A 20,286-nucleotide genomic window follows, 5' to 3' on the forward strand; every position below is an offset into this window, starting at 1 on the left:
AAACTATATACAAATAGGTATTTATACAAGACTACATTTTAAAAAAAGAAAAGGCAATTAATGACCAAAAAAAAAAAAATCACATTATCAACGACATTTTTTCTAAAAGTTATGGCCAATAACAAAAATTCACAGTTACTCTGAAAATATTTTAAAGATGCAGGAACCATATTGCACATAATACAATTATAAATGCTACTGAGCAGATTTATATATTTTAATCTAGTTTTTCACAAAATGTACATTATCATGCAATACTTCACTGTATACAGAATGGTAGAAATAGAAATAAACAGGTTAACTTACAAACTTTCAATATAATGGCCACAAAATTAGAGTTATTTTAAGTTATACTGAAAATAATTTTACTATACAAAAAAAAAACCACTCCAGTGTAATAAAACTTAACAGACACAATCTTAATTTGTTCACAGATCAAGTTACTTTTTTTAGTGTTCTTCTTTGTCTTTTCCTTTCTTTTCCTTTTCATCCTGTAGTGCAGTACCTAGTTTTTTTATAAGAACTGACAGAACCTTGTCAAGGGGGTCCATGACTCCTCTTTGAAGCCATTTAGGAATAGTAGTCCTGGCATGATGAAAGCCCAGTTTTTGAAGAATATAATCAACACCTACTGGATCAATCTTTCTTCCAGTCCAAGAAATTAATCTAAAATTACAAATAATAGGTATTAAGGAATACAGTGTCATAACACAGTCCTGAAGGTAGGTTCAAGAACATCATTAAGCCTCCATAATATGCTCATGACGGACTGTTCTCAGTAGGTGCAACTGAATAATCTAAGTTATAATTCGTCGGTTTATTTTAACAGTATTCAAAAAATGTGATTCTATGTATTCTTTTTTTTTTTTTTTAAGATTTTATTTATTTGACAGACAAAGATCACAAGTAGCCAGAGAGGCAGGCAGAGAGAGAAGAGGAAGCAGGCTCCCAGGTGAGCAGAGAGTCCGATGCGGGGCTCGATCCCAGGACCCTGAGATCATGACCCGAGCCAAAGGCAGAGGCTTTAACCCACTGAGCCACCCAGGCGCCCCGATTCTATGTATTCTTGAGAGCCTATGTGTAGCAATGGATTTAAATGAATTTCATTCTGATTATTTTATTTTAGGCCTCTTAAGTTACAGGGTCATCTTGACATTTAAAGAACATCTGGTTCATTGTAAAAGATGTTAACTTGATGGGAGGAATCCTTTTACAATGTGTACATATATCAAATTATGACACCATCCACTTAAAATATCTTACATGTTTTGTGAATTATACCTCAATAAAGCTGAGAAAAAAAATAAGAGTTCAACATATATGTGGCATAATGGGGGGGGGGATAAAAGGCTGAGACTTCCTGAGTTTTTGCTATGTGCTAAACATGTTTGGGAAAAACCATTTTCTTCCTATTTCCTTCCATATAGAGGAGCAGCCATTAGTGAAACACACCTGGTCTTTCTCTGTTCCTGTATTAATATCCTATATTAATGATTTATCTGATTGGCAAGTTAACTGAGGAACTGGGTTGTGTAGGTCAGTACTCTCTTCCCTACCTTAAGGGCCACTCATTTTGACTATTGCTCCATGCAATAGGTTTCTCAAGGACAGGGCCCTAAATAGGTTAGCCCCAGACTGTTCACAGCTGCCTACAGCTGGTTGAGTTCACAGGGCTGCCAACTGCAGAACTCAAGGTGGGGGAGGGCATACAATTCTGGTGTTCTTCATGATGAAGATCCTGTAGGTAAGTCCAAACCTGGACTCAGTAGTAGAAGGCCATTATTGCCAGACCACATTCTCTGCTATGAGCTTTATCACTATTACAACTGTCATTTTGATTTCCAGCTGCCTCTCTCTCACTTTTAATTGCTTCTGAACTTGGGGAGGAAAAGAGGGTACGAAGCACTGATCTGCTAAGACTCTACTAGTTATAAGCATTTTGCATTAATTAACTCATTTAACCATTGTAACAACCTTACAAGGTAGGTAATACTGTTTACCAAATTTTTCTTATGAGGCAACTGAAGGAGAAATACGTTAGGTCTTTTGGCCAAGATCATTCAATTTACTATGCTATCTAAACAGGACTTAGAGCTAGAGCTCTTCAACATTCTCTCTACCACTACACCATATTAACTAGTTTCTTGATGGTATGCTTTAAAAAAAAAAAAAAAAAAAGAATGGCAAATTAAACTTTTTACGCTCCTTTTAAATTAAAGGATACTTAATTTCATTATAAAGTTACAAATACAAAACAAATGTTCTCGGTAGTTTTCTGCATTAGGATATTTGCAATATTTTAATTTTGTTCTGAGTATTGACACTGTTAATACTTCTTGTGAGTATGTGTATTGTTAACTAATACCAATTTTTATTTTATTTTTTAAAAAATATTTTATTTATTTATCAGAGAGAAACAGAGAGAGAGTGAGAGTACAAGCTGGGGGAGGGGCAAAGGGAGAAGGAGAAGCAGACTCCCTGCTGGGCAGGGAGCCTAATGTGGGGCTTGATCCCAAGACTCTGAGATCATGACTGAGCTGAAGGCAGACACTTAACCAACTGAGCCACTCAGGTGCCCCCACTACCAAATTTTATTATAAATTATTAACACAATGTCACTACTTTCTGCTTATACATGAGTCCACTGTGTAATGGATATTTGGTTGCTATGGAATTATTTTGTGGCATAAATGTCTGAAATAATAACCTTATCTAAAAGAAATCTGTACTGTTCTGCAGAAATGTGCCAGAGTATGATGGACTTTCTATCGATACTGTTATTCCATGATTCACAGTTAAAATTTGATTAACAAAGCAGATGAGAGGAAAGATAAAAACAATAGGAAGGTTGTGAGTGGTAACCATAACAAGGACACTAGTTACAGCAGCCATTATAACTGTAATTAAGATTGGAAAATACTTTGGAAATTTTAATATGAAAATAAGTACCACTAGTTACAGCAGCCATTATAACTGTAATTAAGATTGGAAAATACTTTGGAAATTTTAATATGAAAATAAGTTGACATAATTGGGATCATAACTGTAGTAGAACAGTCTCTGTAAATGAACCTGAATCTGCCAGCATTAAATTCAACATTTCGGGATTGTTGAATTGCTTATTGTTTAGCACGCAGACAGAACAACTCTGTGACATTGTAGGTTCTATTACACTGTTGTAACATGTGTGAGAAATTGTAATAATTCCTTAATGATGATGTATGGCTGTTATTGTGTCGTCCCAAACTAAGAAACAAAAAAGTTTACTGCAGGTCCCTTAAACACCTGAAAATAATATTCTGGTAAAAAAGATGGTTAAAAAAAATAAGAGGGGCGCCTGAGTGGCTCAGTGGGTTAAGGCCTCTACCTTCAGCTCAGGTCATGATCCCAGAGTCCTAGGATGGAGCCCCGCATCGAGCCCAGCATCGGGCTCTCTGCTCAGCGGGGAGCCTGCTTCCTCCTCTGTCTTTGCCTGCCTCTCTGCCTACTTGTCTGTCAAATAAGTAAATAAAGTCTTAAAAAAAAAAAAGAAAAGAAAAAAAATAAGAGCAATGGTGGACATGGAGTTATTCTCATCTGTTAGTGATTAACTGATGCAATGTCACACAGTGGAGAGTGCTGAGCTAGTTGTGGCGGCTGTGCTTCTTTTGTGTTGTGCTAGAAGCACTTAAAAAAGCAGAAAGGAGCAGAAAACATGGCCAAAAGTTAGTGATGGTAGAAGTAGCTAACTTCAAAAAACTGTTTTTGGTAAACTGTATGTAACTTGCTCCATTATTTATGAACATTTTCTCATGATAACCCCACAGGACACAGGGAAATATATATATCCACTACTTACCTGAGAGTGGGTTCTAGATGCCATGTGTTGCACATAAAATCTCTCCAGTCCACAGTCGTATAAGTGATGCTGTCCTCTCTGTCTCTGTCAGAGGAATTGTCATCATGTATAATAATTGGGCTTTTCTGTCCTGGTCGAGTAGATAAAATCCGAGGTGGAAAAATGGCTATAATGAAAATGATAGATTAATATTACAAATAGATATCTTATAAATTTATTTTAAATCACCATATGAACAGTGTAATTGGCTCCATTTGTCATTTTACTTATGAACAGTCCAATTAATTTAATTACCTTTCTGAAAAACTAGTATTTTAAAATAAGTCATAAATAACTGCCAGTTATTGTTATTTCTTAGAGAAAGACAATGTCAAAGTTAGCATGTCACTTTTTTTTTTTTTTGAGGAATAGCATATATTTTACATATATTTGTGTGCTTAAACTAATGGTAAAGAATGCTGAGATTTATTTGATAGCAAGGATGGCTGCAGTGGACTTTATATATGTAAAATATGTTTTATATTTTATATATGTAAAATACATTTTACATATATTTGCATGCTTAAGACCAATGGTAAAGAATGCTGAGATTTATTTGATAGCAAAGAATGGCTGCAGGTTGACATTTTTTAGCAATTTTATTGAGATACAATTCATGTATCATACAGTTCACTCATTTAAAATGTACTATTCAAGGGCACCAGGGTGGTTCAGATGGTTAAGCATCTACCTTTGGCTCAGATCATGATCACAGGGTCCTGGGACTGAGTCCTGGATCTCTCTCTGTCTTTCTCTCTGTCTCTCACGAATAAATAAATAAAATCTTAAAAAAAAAAAAAAGTGTACCACTCGATAGTTTTAGGATGTTACTGTCTCTCTATATATTTGAACACTGGTACTAAGTTAGGAACTTTTTATGTCAGCAGTCTTTCACTCTTTATAGTGAATACGCAAATGTTTTATGAAAGACAAATTCTTTTTAAATTGGTGATCATAATATATATAAAATTAAAATCAAATCTGAGACAATGTAGCTTTCATTTGGCAAACTTTAATGTATATAGCATTTCTCTTAGAGCAGAGGTTTTCAAGACACAAATTGGGCATAAAATATTTGATAAATTAGGTAATATGACAGGCATTATGTAACTTTGGTTTTAACTTTATCATGAATTAACAGTAGGGATAAATATTCATTGGGAATGAGCCTAGGAATAAAACTGTCCTTACATTCACATTAATTAAGAATATAGATGTCTTCAGTTACTGCCTCCTCACAGTCACTCTGCTTTTATTTCTGGTAGTTGTTATAGTGCTACAGTATCTTGATGTTCTAGAAATATGTTGATTCTAGTCTAGCCTTACATGCTGTTTAAGATTATTCTCAGGCATGTTTATGCTTATTTTGGTCAAACTAATTGCTTTTAGTTTTTAATTACAAAATACACTTATAACTATTAAAACATTTTTATTTATAATTGAAATTCCTAAAAACAATAACATTTGTTTATTGTAAATCTGATAATCCTTATTTCCTTTTTCCCATTAAAATAGTGTTATACAAGTTTGACTTTCTACTTTTAAATATAATTCATACGTAATAAATTAATTTCAGGTGTACAACAAGGTGATTTAGCAAGTACATACATTTTGAAATGCTTGCCACGAGAAGTATATTAAAATAATACTGATTATATCCCTTATGTTGTACTTTTAATCCCCATGACTTATTTTATAACTGGAAGTTTGTAGCTCTTAATTCCCCTTATGCATTTCGCCCATTTTCCCACTCCTCTCCCCTCTGGCAACCACCAGGTTGTCCTCATTGGGTCTGTTTCTTTCTTTTTTGTTGTTGTGCAAGAGTTTGTATCTAAAATTTTTTTTTTAATATGCACAGTTCATGGCAGACCAAAACCAAAACATATTTTATAAAATGACAAAAATTTCACATAATAACTGCAAAAGAAAACTGGCAGATTTTTATATAGACACGGACTAGAAAAGAATTCTGAACTTCATAGGTTTATTCAGAGTCTCTGTTATTTGTCCCACATTAAAAATTAAGGCACAGAGAAAAACAAGAGTATTACTAGGGACTGGTATATGTTGGTGCTTTAAGTGAAGACTGGATCTAATTATATATAATATTTCCGATTATATGGTTTTAGTCATTTAAGTTTCAACTAATGTCTCACAGATTTCTTCCAGTCATCATTACTGATTTTACTCTCACTGGGTTTTTGGCACGTAGATTGAACAGTAATGGAGCAGCAATTCAATCTATGTTATGCTACTTCTGCATTGTTTTTTGATCATCTGTTTTCTTCACTTAAACATTCATCATGAGGCCATCTTGAAATACCTGCTAGACAAATTTTATCTTTTTGCTCATTATGAAAATGAAGCATTATAGGGTGACCTAAACAAATAGCATGTATTCCAATCAATTAAAAAAAAATCACATCTGCTATTTTACTACTATATATTCATATATTTGTACAATAAATACTTATTGGGTAAAGACCATATGTTTGGAGACTATTCCATATCATTATATTTCTGACGACTTCATTCTTTTAAATACTACAGAGTATTCCATTTCATTATATGGACACCATAATCTATTCAACCAGTTCTATAGGGATATTAAGGTTACCATATGTTTCTTAATGGACAAACATGTAAATTTCCAGGAGATAAACCAATGGTAGCTAGCTCATAAAAATAAAACACAACCACTGAAGTCCAAATTATTTATTTATGAAAAGATAATGTTTTCTGCATTTAAAAAGGTTTATCTAGGGGCGCCTGGGTGGCTCAGTGGGTTAAGCCGCTGCCTTCGGCTCGGGTCATGATCTCAGGGTCCTGGGATCGAGTCCCGCATCGGGCTCTCTGCTCAGCAGCGAGCCTGCTTCCCCCTCCTCTCTCTCTCTCTCTCTGCCTGCCTCTCTGTCTATTTGTGATCTCTGTCAAATAAATAAATAAAAATATTAAAAAAAAAGGTTTATCTACTTATTTAATTCTGTTTTCCTAACAATGCATATAATTCATGCTATTATGTAGTTGTTTTTTTGAGCCATTTCATTTGACTAGCAATATTTCCTCAAAGAGCTTTTCCTTCTCTTCTTCCTTTGTGAGATTTTCCTACAAGGCCTGATAATGTACATAACAAACATGGAAACATTTTGTAAAGTATAAAACACCATTCAGCGTGAGTTATGTTTAGAAAAAGAATGTCACAGACATAGCAGACCCTCAGAAACTCTGTCACATAGTTTTACTATTATTTACATTTATTTCACTGATTGATATTTACAACTCAAAGGAAGGAGACACATTCCACTCATTTTATCACTAGACCATAAAAATCCATTTAAATGGTACTGACAACAGCCTTTGCTGAAACTGGAAAGAAAAAAAAAAAAAAAGAAAACGCTACTCACCTTTTTCTTTTTCTTTAAGATAAGCTGACACTAAATCATGAAGAAACATGATGAGCTCAGCATCCATAGTCACACAAATGTGGTCAGTGAACTCTGTCACCACACTACATTCTACCTTCGGCTTCAGGCTGGCATCTGTAATGGCAAAGTTCTATAGTAAAAGATTTAATGAGATATGTCCCTTTCTCTTCCGGTTTATAAGGGATTTACAAGGGTTCATGTAAATGCATCCATTTAAATGCAACTATAGACAACTGAGTAGTTTCTGTATGTGATTTACAAATGATGATATAGTTTACTGAACACTTTCCAAGTATATGCCACTTACTCCTCATAAAACGCTCTGAATGAAATCCTATTATTGTCCCCCATTTTACTGAGGAGAAAGAGGTACAAATGGATTAAATTATTTGCCAGAAGCCAAAAGCTGGGAAGAAAAACTAAGTAAATAAATTAGACTTTATCACTATTACACAAATAACTTGTGAGAAAACAGTAATTCGAAGTTCCTTTAGAATTTTCTTAGTAACTTTAAAAACTATTTTTCTACATACCCTGTAATGAAGGTTCCTGTGGTTCTTGAACATGAATGGATTTAAATTCAAGCTGCATCCTTGGTAATGCAAAGATAGTCTCTGTTTCATGATTGTAGCTAGAACCTCCTCTGAATCCACTCAACAAACTAGAATTCTTCACTGTAGTGCTATTCTCAGTATTATTAGCATCAACGTTACGAAGCAGGTTTAGCTCTACATGGACAATAATAAAGACAAAAACAATCAAATTAAACCAATAAGCAATGATAAACCTATAGCTTTCATGACACTATCATACACAGAATTTTAGAAGCGGGAAAATAATGACCCAGATTTTTAAAAGTAGAGCCATATAAAGCTTTGGTCTTGAGAATAGTTACCTATATATATTAATCTATTGAAATATATTTACATATAAATATAGTGATATGTTTACATATATATGTAGTGTTTTACTCATATATATAGATAGTGATGTGTATCACTATTCTCAAGACTGAAGCTTTTTAACATGATTTTTGGATAAATCTAATACACTTTGTTTTTGTCAAACTTTAAAATGAATATAATTTTTAACTAAATTTCTGTCTAAATTTAAGACTTTCATTAGGCTCAGAGTTCTCCATTGATTGAATACTTTACTCTTACATAGAATTCTCAAATAAATATGTTCCTCACCTTGAAATAAGGTAGAAGTCCTGATTTTCCCCAACATAAGTGCTACAGTTTTCTTATAAAAATTAGCAGTTCTCAGGTACTCGGGTAGCAGTGCAGTTTGCTAATAGCCCCTCCATGGTATCCCAGCCAAAAGAACCCTTTCCTCAAAAATCTCTCTTTGGAAGGCAGCATAGTCAGTACGTAATAGTCAATACATGCATAATCTTTTAATTTACTTCCTTAATCTCCTTTGTTCTCAGAACCTTTTTAATAGTCTCTAATCCCTGGCGCTGCCTATTCCATAGTAACTACGTTCAGTGGTGCCCAAGTCATCTTTCCCATTTTGAAAGGTGGTTATTTTTAAGGAAAACATTCAAGTCTTAGCAGGTCTCACTGTAGTCACTTTTCCATGATTGATAATATCAGTACTATAAACTTGAACACAAAAACAGCCACAAAATAAGAATTTTCCTGGCTACATTATTACAAGACTTGATTCTAATCAAATGGAAAAAACCCATCAAAAGCACTCTTCTTAAACTAACTTCATAGGAATATTATTATTATTACCTTTTTTTTTAAAGATATTATTTATTTATTTGACAGAGAGAGATCACAAGTAGGCAGAGAGGCAGGCAGAGAGAGAGAAGGAAGCAGGCTCCCCGCTGAGCAGAGAGCCTGATGTGGGGCTCGATCCCAGGACCCTGGGATCATGACCTGAGCCGAAGGCAGAGGCTTTAACCCACTGAGCCACCCAGGCACCCCGGAATATTATTTTCATTTTATTCCAACCACCCCAAACCTTAAAGTTGGTGGCACTCTATTACTTAGTTATGTAATAACTTTACCAAGCTTCTCATGTTTAGCATCACTACAAAAATATTTTACTAACTATAATAAACTTCGTTTATTTAAACCAACTTTATTTTGAATATTTTCAGTTACATCTAAAATAATTTTTAGTCTATGAGATGTTACACTACCAGGATGGTAAATCAGGTATTAATATTGTTATTTATGAGTAAAATGAAACTAGTTTAATTAAAGAATTGAAAATTCTACCTCCTCTTAAATTCTAAACACAGGCAACAGAGCCCCGAATAAAGAAAATAAATCTCTCCAAAGACATAAATTTTTAACCTTCATTCCTTGTGGCTGTAACATAGTTGAACCATTCTTTTACACTTGCTACTCCATGGGGTGGGTTTTCATGGCGACGTCTTGTTATCTTGGTTATTGTTGCCATAGGACTTTCCAAAGCCCCACATGGTTTGGTAACCATGGTATTGTGGCCCAGATGAAAATCTAATGTTTGTACTATATATGTAGAATGATCACTAGACCCTAGAAGAAAAATAAAAGTTTCTTGATGTTAACAAACTACATTTAGATGCAAGAAAACAGTTGTGACTCTAGATTAATAGATTTAGTTAACTCATACATAGATAAGGGTGTAAAAAAGTGAGAAGTAAGAAAAAAAAATCACAAATGGTTTTTCTTTCGTTTAGTTATAACTGAATTTATCCCTGGTGATGAGCAGCATCCATTTTTTCCCTTCATCATTAAGAAATCACAGATTAGGAAATAATAACTAAAAGGAAGGAGGTTTATCACTGTAAATACAGGTAAAAGCATAGCCTTACCAATAAAATTTATAGTTTTAGTCTTGACTATTTCCTTAAACTACCACCATTAGTCTTTATATTTTTATATTATTTATAATAACTATTATTATGACTATGGCCAGCCACAACAGCAGAAACTTTAATTGCCTAAAAACAGAATAAGATGGCAAGTTCAGAAGAAAGTTCTTTAACATGTTTCAGATTTTACAGATATTAATTCACTGGCAACGAACTCCTTGACATGTTAAGTACATGAGAACAGAGTTGGACTTCAGAAATATAATGAAAACATACAAAAGACATGAGAAAGGAAAATTACTGTCATTTATAATCATATTAGAAGGTAAGAAAAGGTAAAAGTTACAAATGTGTCAGTTTACCATCTTCCCAGATTTTCTGAGCTTCGGTCCAAAAAGCAATATTTGGTTCTTCTAAGTGAAAAAGGGCCCAGGATTTTGAACGGAAATTTGGACCATGGAAACAAGCCAGTGTCATGTGATTTCCATGTAAGCTCATTGATCCTCCAAACTGCATTCCATTTTCTGGTAATGGAATCTGAAATAAGGATATGTGGCATCCTGATACCACCTTCAATACTCCAGGCCAATGTCGATGATGAGCTGCATCGAGCACTGCAAGAAAACCAAAAACCACTTATTCTCAAAGGCCTCACAAACACCCTGAATGACAGGTAGGAAGGCAGCAAGTGGCTATTTTCTATAGCTGAAGTGATGCGGGTAAGAGATGAAAACAATTCAATACCTGGTTAACTTTAAGTAGAAGCTAACAAAAATAAAGTATGGGAAAAGAAACTGCGTAAGGATGGATAGAACTAATGAAAGTAGAAAGTAGTAACTTGCTAATAATAACTACAACTTAACACTTCAGTAATGATTCATGATTTATAAAGTGCTGGCATTAACTTTTATACAATTTTCACAATAGCTCTGTAAATTAGGGATTTGATCTAGAATCTTTTCAAGTGAAGCAGAAGAGGGGTTAAGTGAACTAGTGATTAGAAGATCTATAAGTCAAATAGAGGTCCTCTAATTTTTTTTTTTTTAACACGCTTATAGCCTAGCTACTCAAAAGTGAAGTCTGAGGACCAGCAGCATCAGCATCACCTGGCAACTTGTTAGATAGAAACAGAGCCAAGTCCACCCTATACCTTCTGTATCAAAATCTGTATTTTAATGGGATTTCCAAGTGTTTCAGGTACACGTTAAAGTTTGAGAAGCACTAATCAGACGTAACATTCATATTTATATTTCTCACTTATCCCAATAATGTCCTTTTTGGCTGTTTTCCACAACTCTCATTCCAGGTAGTTAGCATGTCTCTTTAGTTTCCTTTAATCTAAAAACAGTTCCCTAAGCCTGGTTTGTTTTTCAAGACAAGGACTTTTTTTTTTAAGAATCTAGGTCAGGAGTTTTGGGGAACACTCTCTAATTTGTATATACCTGACCACCAATTCTAGTTTAAAGGAAATATTGGGATAACAGGATAAATGAAACTATAAGCAAACAACTGAAAAAAAATTTTAGAAGACAGGACAACTGGCCAAGTCTCTTCAACAAGTCAGGTTATTAGAAAAAGGACTATGCTGAATTAAGAGAGTAAAGGAACATAACCAGATTTAACCTGGGATCTTGACTCTGATATATTGGTTTAGACAAACCAGTTTTAAGAACAATTTTAGGTCATTTATAGGATGTGGTTAGAAAGCCAGAGGAGAGAAATATTTAGCAAAATGGAAAACTGGATACATATATGGTACCGATACTCTATGGTACATAAATATTATTTGGATACTATTCACTAGACAAGGTTATAAAACAATATGAACAATATTTTGGTAAAAAGCATATGTCTTATATAGGTTTATAGAAAATTATCTGAAAGTATATACTCTAAATTGTTTAGAGTGATGATTTCTGGGTGGAATGTGATGTTTCAATTTTTGCTTATACATATTTCCTAGGCTTTTCCAATGCACATGTCTGCTTCTGTGATTATAAAAAGAGTTATTTAAAATGATCCCCATGGGCGCCTGGGTGACTCAGTGGGTTAAGCCTCTGCCTTCAGCTTGGGTCATGATCTCAGGGTCTTGGGATCGAGGCCGCATCAGGCTCTGCTCAGCAGGGAGTCTGCTTCCCCCTCTCTCTCTGTCTGCCTCTCCGCCTATTTGTGATCTCTCTCTCTCATCAAATAAATAAATAAAATCTTAATAAAATAAAATAATCCTGATTCTGACACTTTTCACTACTTTTACCTCTCTGGTTAAAGCTGTAATCATTTGCTGCCTGGACCCTTCCGACAGCCTTCTTAATATAACTATGCTTGCAACAACACTAATGGGAATTACTGCATTGGTCTCTACTCCCACTCTTTGCCACCTATAGTCTATTCTTCACACAGCAGCCAGAGTGATTCTTCAAAAAGGAGTATTTTAAGAAAAAGTAAATCAAATATGAAAACTGTTCAGAACTCTCCAATAGCTAACCACCATATTCAAAATCTTTTCTGTGGCCATTCATGTCTAACACTTTCTGGCTTGCTCACTCTGTTCCACTGAAGCAGCCACCTTAATGATCCTCAAATAAGCTGAGTTTCTTCTGCGATAGGAGCTTTGCACTTTTTGATAGGCCCTGTCCCCAGAACTCTCTTCCCCAGTAGAGATCTTTCTAGCCTAGAACTTTAAAAGGCTTCTCTGACCACCCTTTCTAAACTAGTTAGCCTCACACACTATTATTCTTTATCTCCTTCCCCTGCTTTCTTAGCATGTCTTTCTATCTAAAATTATGTGACATATTTAGTTAGCAAATTAATTATGGTCTATCTCTCCCATTAAAACAAAGCTTTATGTAGGTGGGAACTTTGCCTAATAGTATATCTCTTATGCCTAAAACAATGCTTAAGAAAAAAGTTGATTTGGGCGCCTGGGTGGCTCAGTGGTTTAAGCCGCTGCCTTTGGCTCGGGTCGTGATCTCGGGGTCCTGGGATCGAGTCCCGCATTGGGCTCTCTGCTCGGCGGGGAGCCTGCTTCCCTCTCACTCTCTCTGCCTGCCTCTCTGTCTACTTGTATCTCTCTCTGTCAAATAAATAAATAAAATCTTAAAAAAAAAAAAAAAGTTGATTTGCTGATTGAATTCCTGAGTGAAAATAATAATCTGCCTAATATGAAACAGCTAATAAATCCAAACTCAAACATTTTTATTCCACAGCCCATGTTCTAAACCAGAACATGGTATTGTCATAACTAGTATTCAAGAGCACGGAATGGGTATGGTTATAGGTGAGTTATGGCAGGGGAAGGAGGTAATATGTCATGACTTCACAAATGATGCCCTTTAATTCTAGTGGTGAGTAGGAAATCAGGTACTTGCTGAGTAAATAGAATAAAGAGCATATGGATCACTAAGTATGGTACATAGGTATTATTTTAAATCAAGACTGTAACACAACATTTAGTGAAAGATAAAGCATATATAGAGGCTTAACTCTTAATTCTTACATTGTTCTTGTGAACTTCTCTCTAGGTTATTAGTCATTGTCTTAGGTGGAAGATACGGAACAGGTCCCCAGGTAGACAGAGCTCGTTTGCTGGTGTCAAACTGTTGTGTGAAAAATTCCTGGAGCTTCATTCCTATTTTTATCAGGTCTGGTGTAGTTGATCTTGATATCATTACTTGGAAAATATCCCACTTCAAATCTCCATGGACAAATATTTCACTAAAGCATAAAACAGAAATATCATATATCTTACAGAAGATAACTAAAAAGAAACAAACAAATTAAAAAAACAAGGAAAATTCCATTCTCCACCCAGATTTTTCTTTCATATTAGTTGCATAATATAAAGTCATTTTGTCAGAAAAACGAATTGTTTTCTCACTGGGTGAGAGAAAACATATTAAAAGCAGTCACACAAAGTGTCCAGAAAGTAACATTTTACTAAATACCTTTTATCAGTCATGCTTGAATCCAGTGTATTATACAGATTTACTTTCCATTCATCCTGAAGCTTCAGGTCAGCATTACTGAAGATACCCATGAGGATACTTGAGCCCATGTAATCAACACGAGCTTCAGTAGAACCCATAGTAATCTGAATCTTGTGACTAGGTTGCTGATTTGGATGTTCAGAAATATGAGCTAAAACAGAAACAATAATTACCTTCATAGAAATGGCTAATGGGGAAAACTTACCAAAATCAATTTTCAAAAATTTGTTTTCAGTTGTAAAATTTCAACATACCAACCATCTCCAAAGCATTTACATCTATGGTCCCTCCAACTACTCCTCCCTTAGAATCCAACTGTGATCTTCCCAGACCAACGGACATGCTTATCTCTCGATCTCGATTACTTCCTACTGACAGACGGCCCTGGCTCTTCAAACCACTAGTTGTCCAACTGGAGAAAAGAAAAAGGGTTGTTAATTAGACAGACAGTTTTCAACATCATGAATTAAAACAGGAGTTAGAAGATTTTAAAAAGTCTGCCAAAACAATACATTTCTTATAAAAACTATGGTAAATGTTTGAATATTGATAATAAAGCATATTACACTGTTTTCCTTACAATTTTCTCTCTTTAGAGAACATATTCCATGTTGTTTTATATTACAACTGTATAAGATAAAACCATTTTTAAGATAAAGCAATTTATAGCTTTTTTTCTACTGTCTCAAGAAAAATTACAACTAATCATTAATTTTTCTTATATCTGAATAGCTTACGTTGTATTTCCCATTACATTACTCATATTCATTTGAACGTTTAATTGCTTCAAGTTGATGGCAAACACGACCAATGTTTCCCATGGGGTCCCTTGTTGGCTGGCTGCTTTGTTCGATTTGTTAAAAGGAGTTGATGTTTTTGAAAGTGAATCTAAAAACAGGAAAATCAAATGCACATTCACTCACATAGGTGCTCAGAAAATTAATAGTTACCACTCTTACCACTATCGTCCCGAAAGTAAAAATATGGTATTCTTAATTAAAACCTAACATTTAATAGCTGCCATTTTGCCTCGAAAATAGTAGCTACCATTTACTGAAGGGCTGTTAGTCTTCTTGAAAGCTCATAAAGTTCTTTACAATATCCATTTTATATGAGGAAATTCTGGTGTGCATGGGGTGCAGCAGCACAGATCATCACCCTGGGATTTTCTTAACAAAGGAGAAAATCATAAGTTGCTGCTGCCAAATAGAGGACTTGAAGGCAGGGACCATTCTGAAATGCAGATGTCTGCTGAGGCGCCCGTCTGCTGGGTTCCTGTGGGCTCAGTGTGTAACTTGAATCCTGCATTTATTCATTATACTCTTATATCACTTTTATATGTTCAGATACAAATAGAGTGCCGAGCACATAAAAGAGTTCAAAAAACACTGGCTGAATAAAAGAATGCCTGAACGGATGAATACCAAAGATTAACTTTTTCATACATGAGTCTGACATTCAGAAAAAAAAAAAAGATCAACTTTTTCAAAATTAAACATCTTTTACAATGTTGTAGGTTTGTTTTACTTCTAAAAATAACCACACTGTGTGGAACAAACTAATAATATGCTCATTCCTCTCTTCTCTTCCTTTTCAAAGCTACTAGCCACCCAAGCTTCTCTTCTTCTGGCAAATACTTTGAAGTGTTTGTTGTTTATGGTTTTTGGTATTAACCACCCCCCCACCATCTTCCATAAAAATCTGCAAGATTATATTTTCCTAGAGTTGAGGCAGAAATCTGGGAGCAACAAATTAAGATTTTTATCTTGCAGGCACTGAGGGATACTGATAACAAAGAGAACGGTATTACCTCTTCGGGGAACTGAAGAATCAGACACACTCCTTGATCTTATGGAAGCTGGGGATTTTAGGCTCTGTGCTGCTGTCCCTGGTGACATGGTGCTGTTTGTCATATGCTCATTGAATACATTAGGTGACTGAGGCATGTGGGTGAAAGAGGCTGACTGACTAGGCTGCTCCCAGGTCCTGCAGTAAGCTTTTCTTGATGATTCAGGTGAAAGATGCTGGCTTACCCCTTCAATGGAATCAGGTGTCCCTGGGCCAGAAGCTGTTAAAAAAAAAAAAAAAAAAAAATTAACAGAACAAAATTAATCAGGGTACAATATTCATGTTATAAAATAATAAATTTTATGACTCTACCTTTTCTAATCATATATTCCTCCTAGTTTTCTATTTGAGAACTATACAGCAATTTACAGTTTGCAAAGTATATTCCAGCATGTTATTCTATTTAATTCTCATGGAAGTTCCTGAGAGGGGCAACACAGGCACTCTTTTTTCCACTTTACAAATAAGGGAATAGGTGGCTCAGTCAGTTAAGCATCTGACTCTTGAAATCAGCTCAGGTCATAATCTCAGGGTTGTCAGATCCAGCCATGGTTAGGCTCCGTGTTGGGTGGGGAGCCTGCTTGGGATTCTCTCTCTTCCTCTCCCTCTGCCCCTCCCAACCCCCGCCACGTCATGCATGTGTGCACCCTCTCTCTCATAAATAAATAAATAAATAGGGGATAGACTCACACCTGGATTTCTAGTATTTTCTACTGTATCCTGTTAACTCTACCTTTCACTTACACAGTATGCTACTACATCAACATCTAAGTCTAAGAGAAAATAATGCAGGCAATGTGATAGCATATCCCCAACATTTTCTGTTTCCCATGCTTAATTAACCATGATTAATTTGGACAGTTAGGTGGTATTTCTGCATTTTCAGATTTTATAAATTATAGAATAATCATTATAGAATATCAGCCTGGTGAATGCAATGTCTAAGAGGGCGAGCTTTTTGTGATCGCCAATATCAATGTATCCCCAATGGTTAGCACATTAGAGACACTCAGCAGACATTTGCTGAATGAGTGAATGAATTACATGGTACAACTTAGCAAGTAAGACAAAGTTTGTGGTATCAATCATTGATTCCTATTACTACTATAACCAAAATTAAAAGTAACCTAAGTATAATTACAATTACATAGCAAGCTTACTTGGCAAATTTATAGTTTGGTCTCCAAGGAATAGGCGTCTTGCAATACTTCTTCTATACCAGGCTCTTGGAAATGCCAGAATTTCACTGAGTCGACGCATATCATATTTAAAGGAGGCAGACCCTATATCACATACAGCTGATAAATAAATAAACAAAATCTGTTAGAGAACAGATTTCTAAAACCTTTAATATTGTCGTATGGTAGGTATGACATATTACACAACTGAATTATAATAATGTTATAAATAATGAAATACCAAAAAAAGTTACATGGTATGATTAGCAAGTGATATTGTTCCTTCCACAAATGATAAAAATAGCACATTCTTACACTACTCCCATTTCTTTTTTTGAGGTGAGGGCAACTTGGAATTCTACTGTCAGTTTATCACGAAAATCTGAGAAGTTCTAAAGATCAGACTTATTGACAGCTTTCAGTTTAACACAGGGTTCTTCTCAAATATGGAAACGGAATAATCACGATGGCCAGGAACACAAACTTCCTCAAAAGTAGTTGCAAACCAAATAGTGTGTGGCAAGAACTACTGTTTTCCTTTTAGACAAAGAGCAGGGACTTGTCAGTCTGAAGGCATTGTGATGGCTGCTTTTTGGGGTTCTGCTCTGAGCACTCTTCTGCCCCTGTTTTACATGCTCTTCTGTTCCTCCACCAGAGCTTCTTCCATAAGGAGTTACACACCAGTGTCCCCCAAACTAACATTTCTGTTTCAGCCTGAGTCTATAACCCATAGCCCATCAGCCAATTATCTACCAGACTCTCCCACATAAACACCCTATTAGGCTCTTCCTTATTTTTGATCTAAGTTAATGATGGTCCACTGTCCCTTCAGTCACCTAAGCTAAAAACTCGAGGCATCCCTGTCTCCTCTACTCCTTACACAACTTGTACTCAAGCTTGTGGGTTCCATTTCTCTCAAAACCATTCCCTCTTCTTTTTTATTGTCACAGTTCAGGGCTTTAATCCCTATTGCTCGGTCTATTTCAACAGTCTTTTCAAGCATCTCTCACATTTTTCACGCTGCCATCGATTCTTTCTAAAACACCAATTTGAAGCATTATCCCATTCCCCTTTTTTAGTGTAAACATGTTATTTTATAATCCATATACAAATTTATTATGTGTGGTAAGAACACTTAAGATGAGATCTATCTTCACAGATTTTTTTTTTGTCTTCACAGATTTTAAAGTGTACAATACAATACTGTCCTCTTTAGCCACAGTATTGTCATTGCATTTCTTAAAAACCTCTAATGGCTTTTCACTGCCCAAAGGATCAGAACCTGTTCTTTAGCCTGCCATAGGAGTCTCCCAACAATCTAGTCCTGCTCTGTTTTACCAGCTTTCCCTCTAGCCACTTCCTCTCTCTCGGGACATTTAACTATACAACAGTTGAATGTTCAGTTACACTATGCTTTGCCTCAGTGAAATGAAGTATGATCCAAGAGCATACTTTTTGATGCTTCTGTACCATTAAAGACCATGTTGCTATAGCCAAGAATCTACTTACATAATTTTGAAGATCTGGCCCAAATATCATTTCTTTTGTGAAGCCTTCCTTCTCTGATCTCCTGAATAAAACAATTTGTTTCTTCCTCTTTATATAAACCTCCATTACAGCATTAATCACACTGCACTGTCATTTATTTGTCTACTTTTAAGACTTTTCCTTACTCATGCCGACACCCTGAATCATCTAGGAGAGTAGTGGCACAAGTTCACTGTAACATATAGACTCAGTGTATGTCTGTTGAAGATTAGCTCTAAGTGTACTTACTATATTTGTGCAATTACTAACTTTAAAGGTTTTCACTCCCATAGTACTTCCAATTCTTCAAAATATTTCACATGCATATAATTTTAAACAGTCACAACATAAAGAAAATGAGCAAGTGATTTGTCCATAGGTTTATGGATAGTTACAAAGCTAGCAATACACATGCACACAGCTTAAGATCTCATGACACTATGTAAAAAATTTTTAACCATCATCCCTCATTAGTGTTTTAAGAATTCACAATCAGAAAACTAAGCTAATGAAAAATCAGAAATTTTACCAATTCATGGTAGAAAAGTGAAGAAAAGAAGTTTTCAGTGATTTAACTAATCATATTTTGGCCTTTGCGTGACATTTCTATGCATTTACCTAGAAATCATATTGTGTTTTTTTTTCCATTTTATTTATTTTTTCAGCGTAACAGTATTCATTGTTTTTGCACAACACCCAGTGCTCCATGCAAAACGTGCCCTCCCCATTACCCACCACCTGTTCCCCCAACCTCCCACCCCTGACCCTTCAAAACCCTCAGGTTGTTTTTCAGAGTCCATAGTCTCTTACGGTTTGCCTCCCCTTCCAAATTTTTTTTTTTTTTTAATAAACATATAATGTATTTTTATCCCCAGGGGTACAGGTCTGTGAATCGCCAGGTTTACATTGGGGAGGGTATGTGCTATCGTGAGTGCTGTGAAGTGTGTAAACCTGGCGATTCATAGAAATCATATTCTTAACGTCGCTTACTTGAATTGAGATAGTACGTTGGCCTAGAATGTAATTCCTCTCATTTAAATCATTCATCACTAAAAGCTTAATACTATTAAATGTATTTAATATATAAACACTATTAAAAAGAAGACCCTTACTTAATTCCAAAAAATAGCATTTTTAGAAACTATACAAGTACCAGATATATTGATTAGTGTAGTGTCCATTTTGCTTGCAGACTTGCTTACAGACTGACTTTCAAAAAATGAGGCACCTCCTGAACGCCTTATCCGAGACAAACTCACTTTTACAAATTCAAGGTTTATACTGAGTGAGTCTTTTCGACCAGTGACTGATGTGGGTTCTTCATCCACATTCCCTTTAAAACAAAAACAAAAAGACAACACACACACACACGTACACACACATAAATACATGTATATATATACATATATGCAACTATCTAGTTAAATGAAATTATCTAATACACTGGAATATGCCATCAATTAAAATCACTTTAAGTGAGGCTAAAAATTTAAGAATGATCTAATGAGTATTAGCATTCTCAACAATAGATTTAATAGTTTCAAGCCCATAAACAATAGTGATTTTTACAATACTTCCCCAACAAAAACTAGCACTGACATGGAGTATATGTTTTTGTTACTTCTCTAAG

At 35.1% G+C, this 20,286-nt stretch overlaps 1 protein-coding gene across 10 annotated transcripts in view; it reads right to left on the bottom strand.

Moving 5' to 3' along the window:
* Positions 1-203: 203 nt before the first annotated feature.
* KIAA1109 (KIAA1109 ortholog) overlaps positions 204-20,286 on the bottom strand; it is a 217,396-nt gene continuing 197,313 nt past the window's right edge. For all 10 annotated transcript variants that reach the window (XM_045987369.1, XM_045987360.1, XM_045987353.1 and 7 more), the window contains 13 exons: positions 19,810-19,989; positions 17,112-17,249; positions 15,914-16,171; positions 14,841-14,991; positions 14,358-14,515; positions 14,062-14,254; positions 13,614-13,831; positions 10,480-10,731; positions 9,615-9,818; positions 7,836-8,030; positions 7,282-7,416; positions 3,839-4,004; positions 204-666 (listed from right to left, as the gene is read on the bottom strand). In XM_045987369.1, the coding sequence (XP_045843325.1) occupies positions 450-666; positions 3,839-4,004; positions 7,282-7,416; positions 7,836-8,030; positions 9,615-9,818; positions 10,480-10,731; positions 13,614-13,831; positions 14,062-14,254; positions 14,358-14,515; positions 14,841-14,991; positions 15,914-16,171; positions 17,112-17,249; positions 19,810-19,989 (2,465 nt within the window). In that variant the 3' untranslated portion in view covers positions 204-449. The remainder of the gene's footprint in view (positions 667-3,838; positions 4,005-7,281; positions 7,417-7,835; positions 8,031-9,614; positions 9,819-10,479; positions 10,732-13,613; positions 13,832-14,061; positions 14,255-14,357; positions 14,516-14,840; positions 14,992-15,913; positions 16,172-17,111; positions 17,250-19,809; positions 19,990-20,286) is intronic.

This window comes from Meles meles, chromosome 2, assembly GCF_922984935.1.
Source record: "Meles meles chromosome 2, mMelMel3.1 paternal haplotype, whole genome shotgun sequence".
In the NCBI taxonomy this organism is placed as follows: domain Eukaryota; kingdom Metazoa; phylum Chordata; class Mammalia; order Carnivora; family Mustelidae; genus Meles; species Meles meles.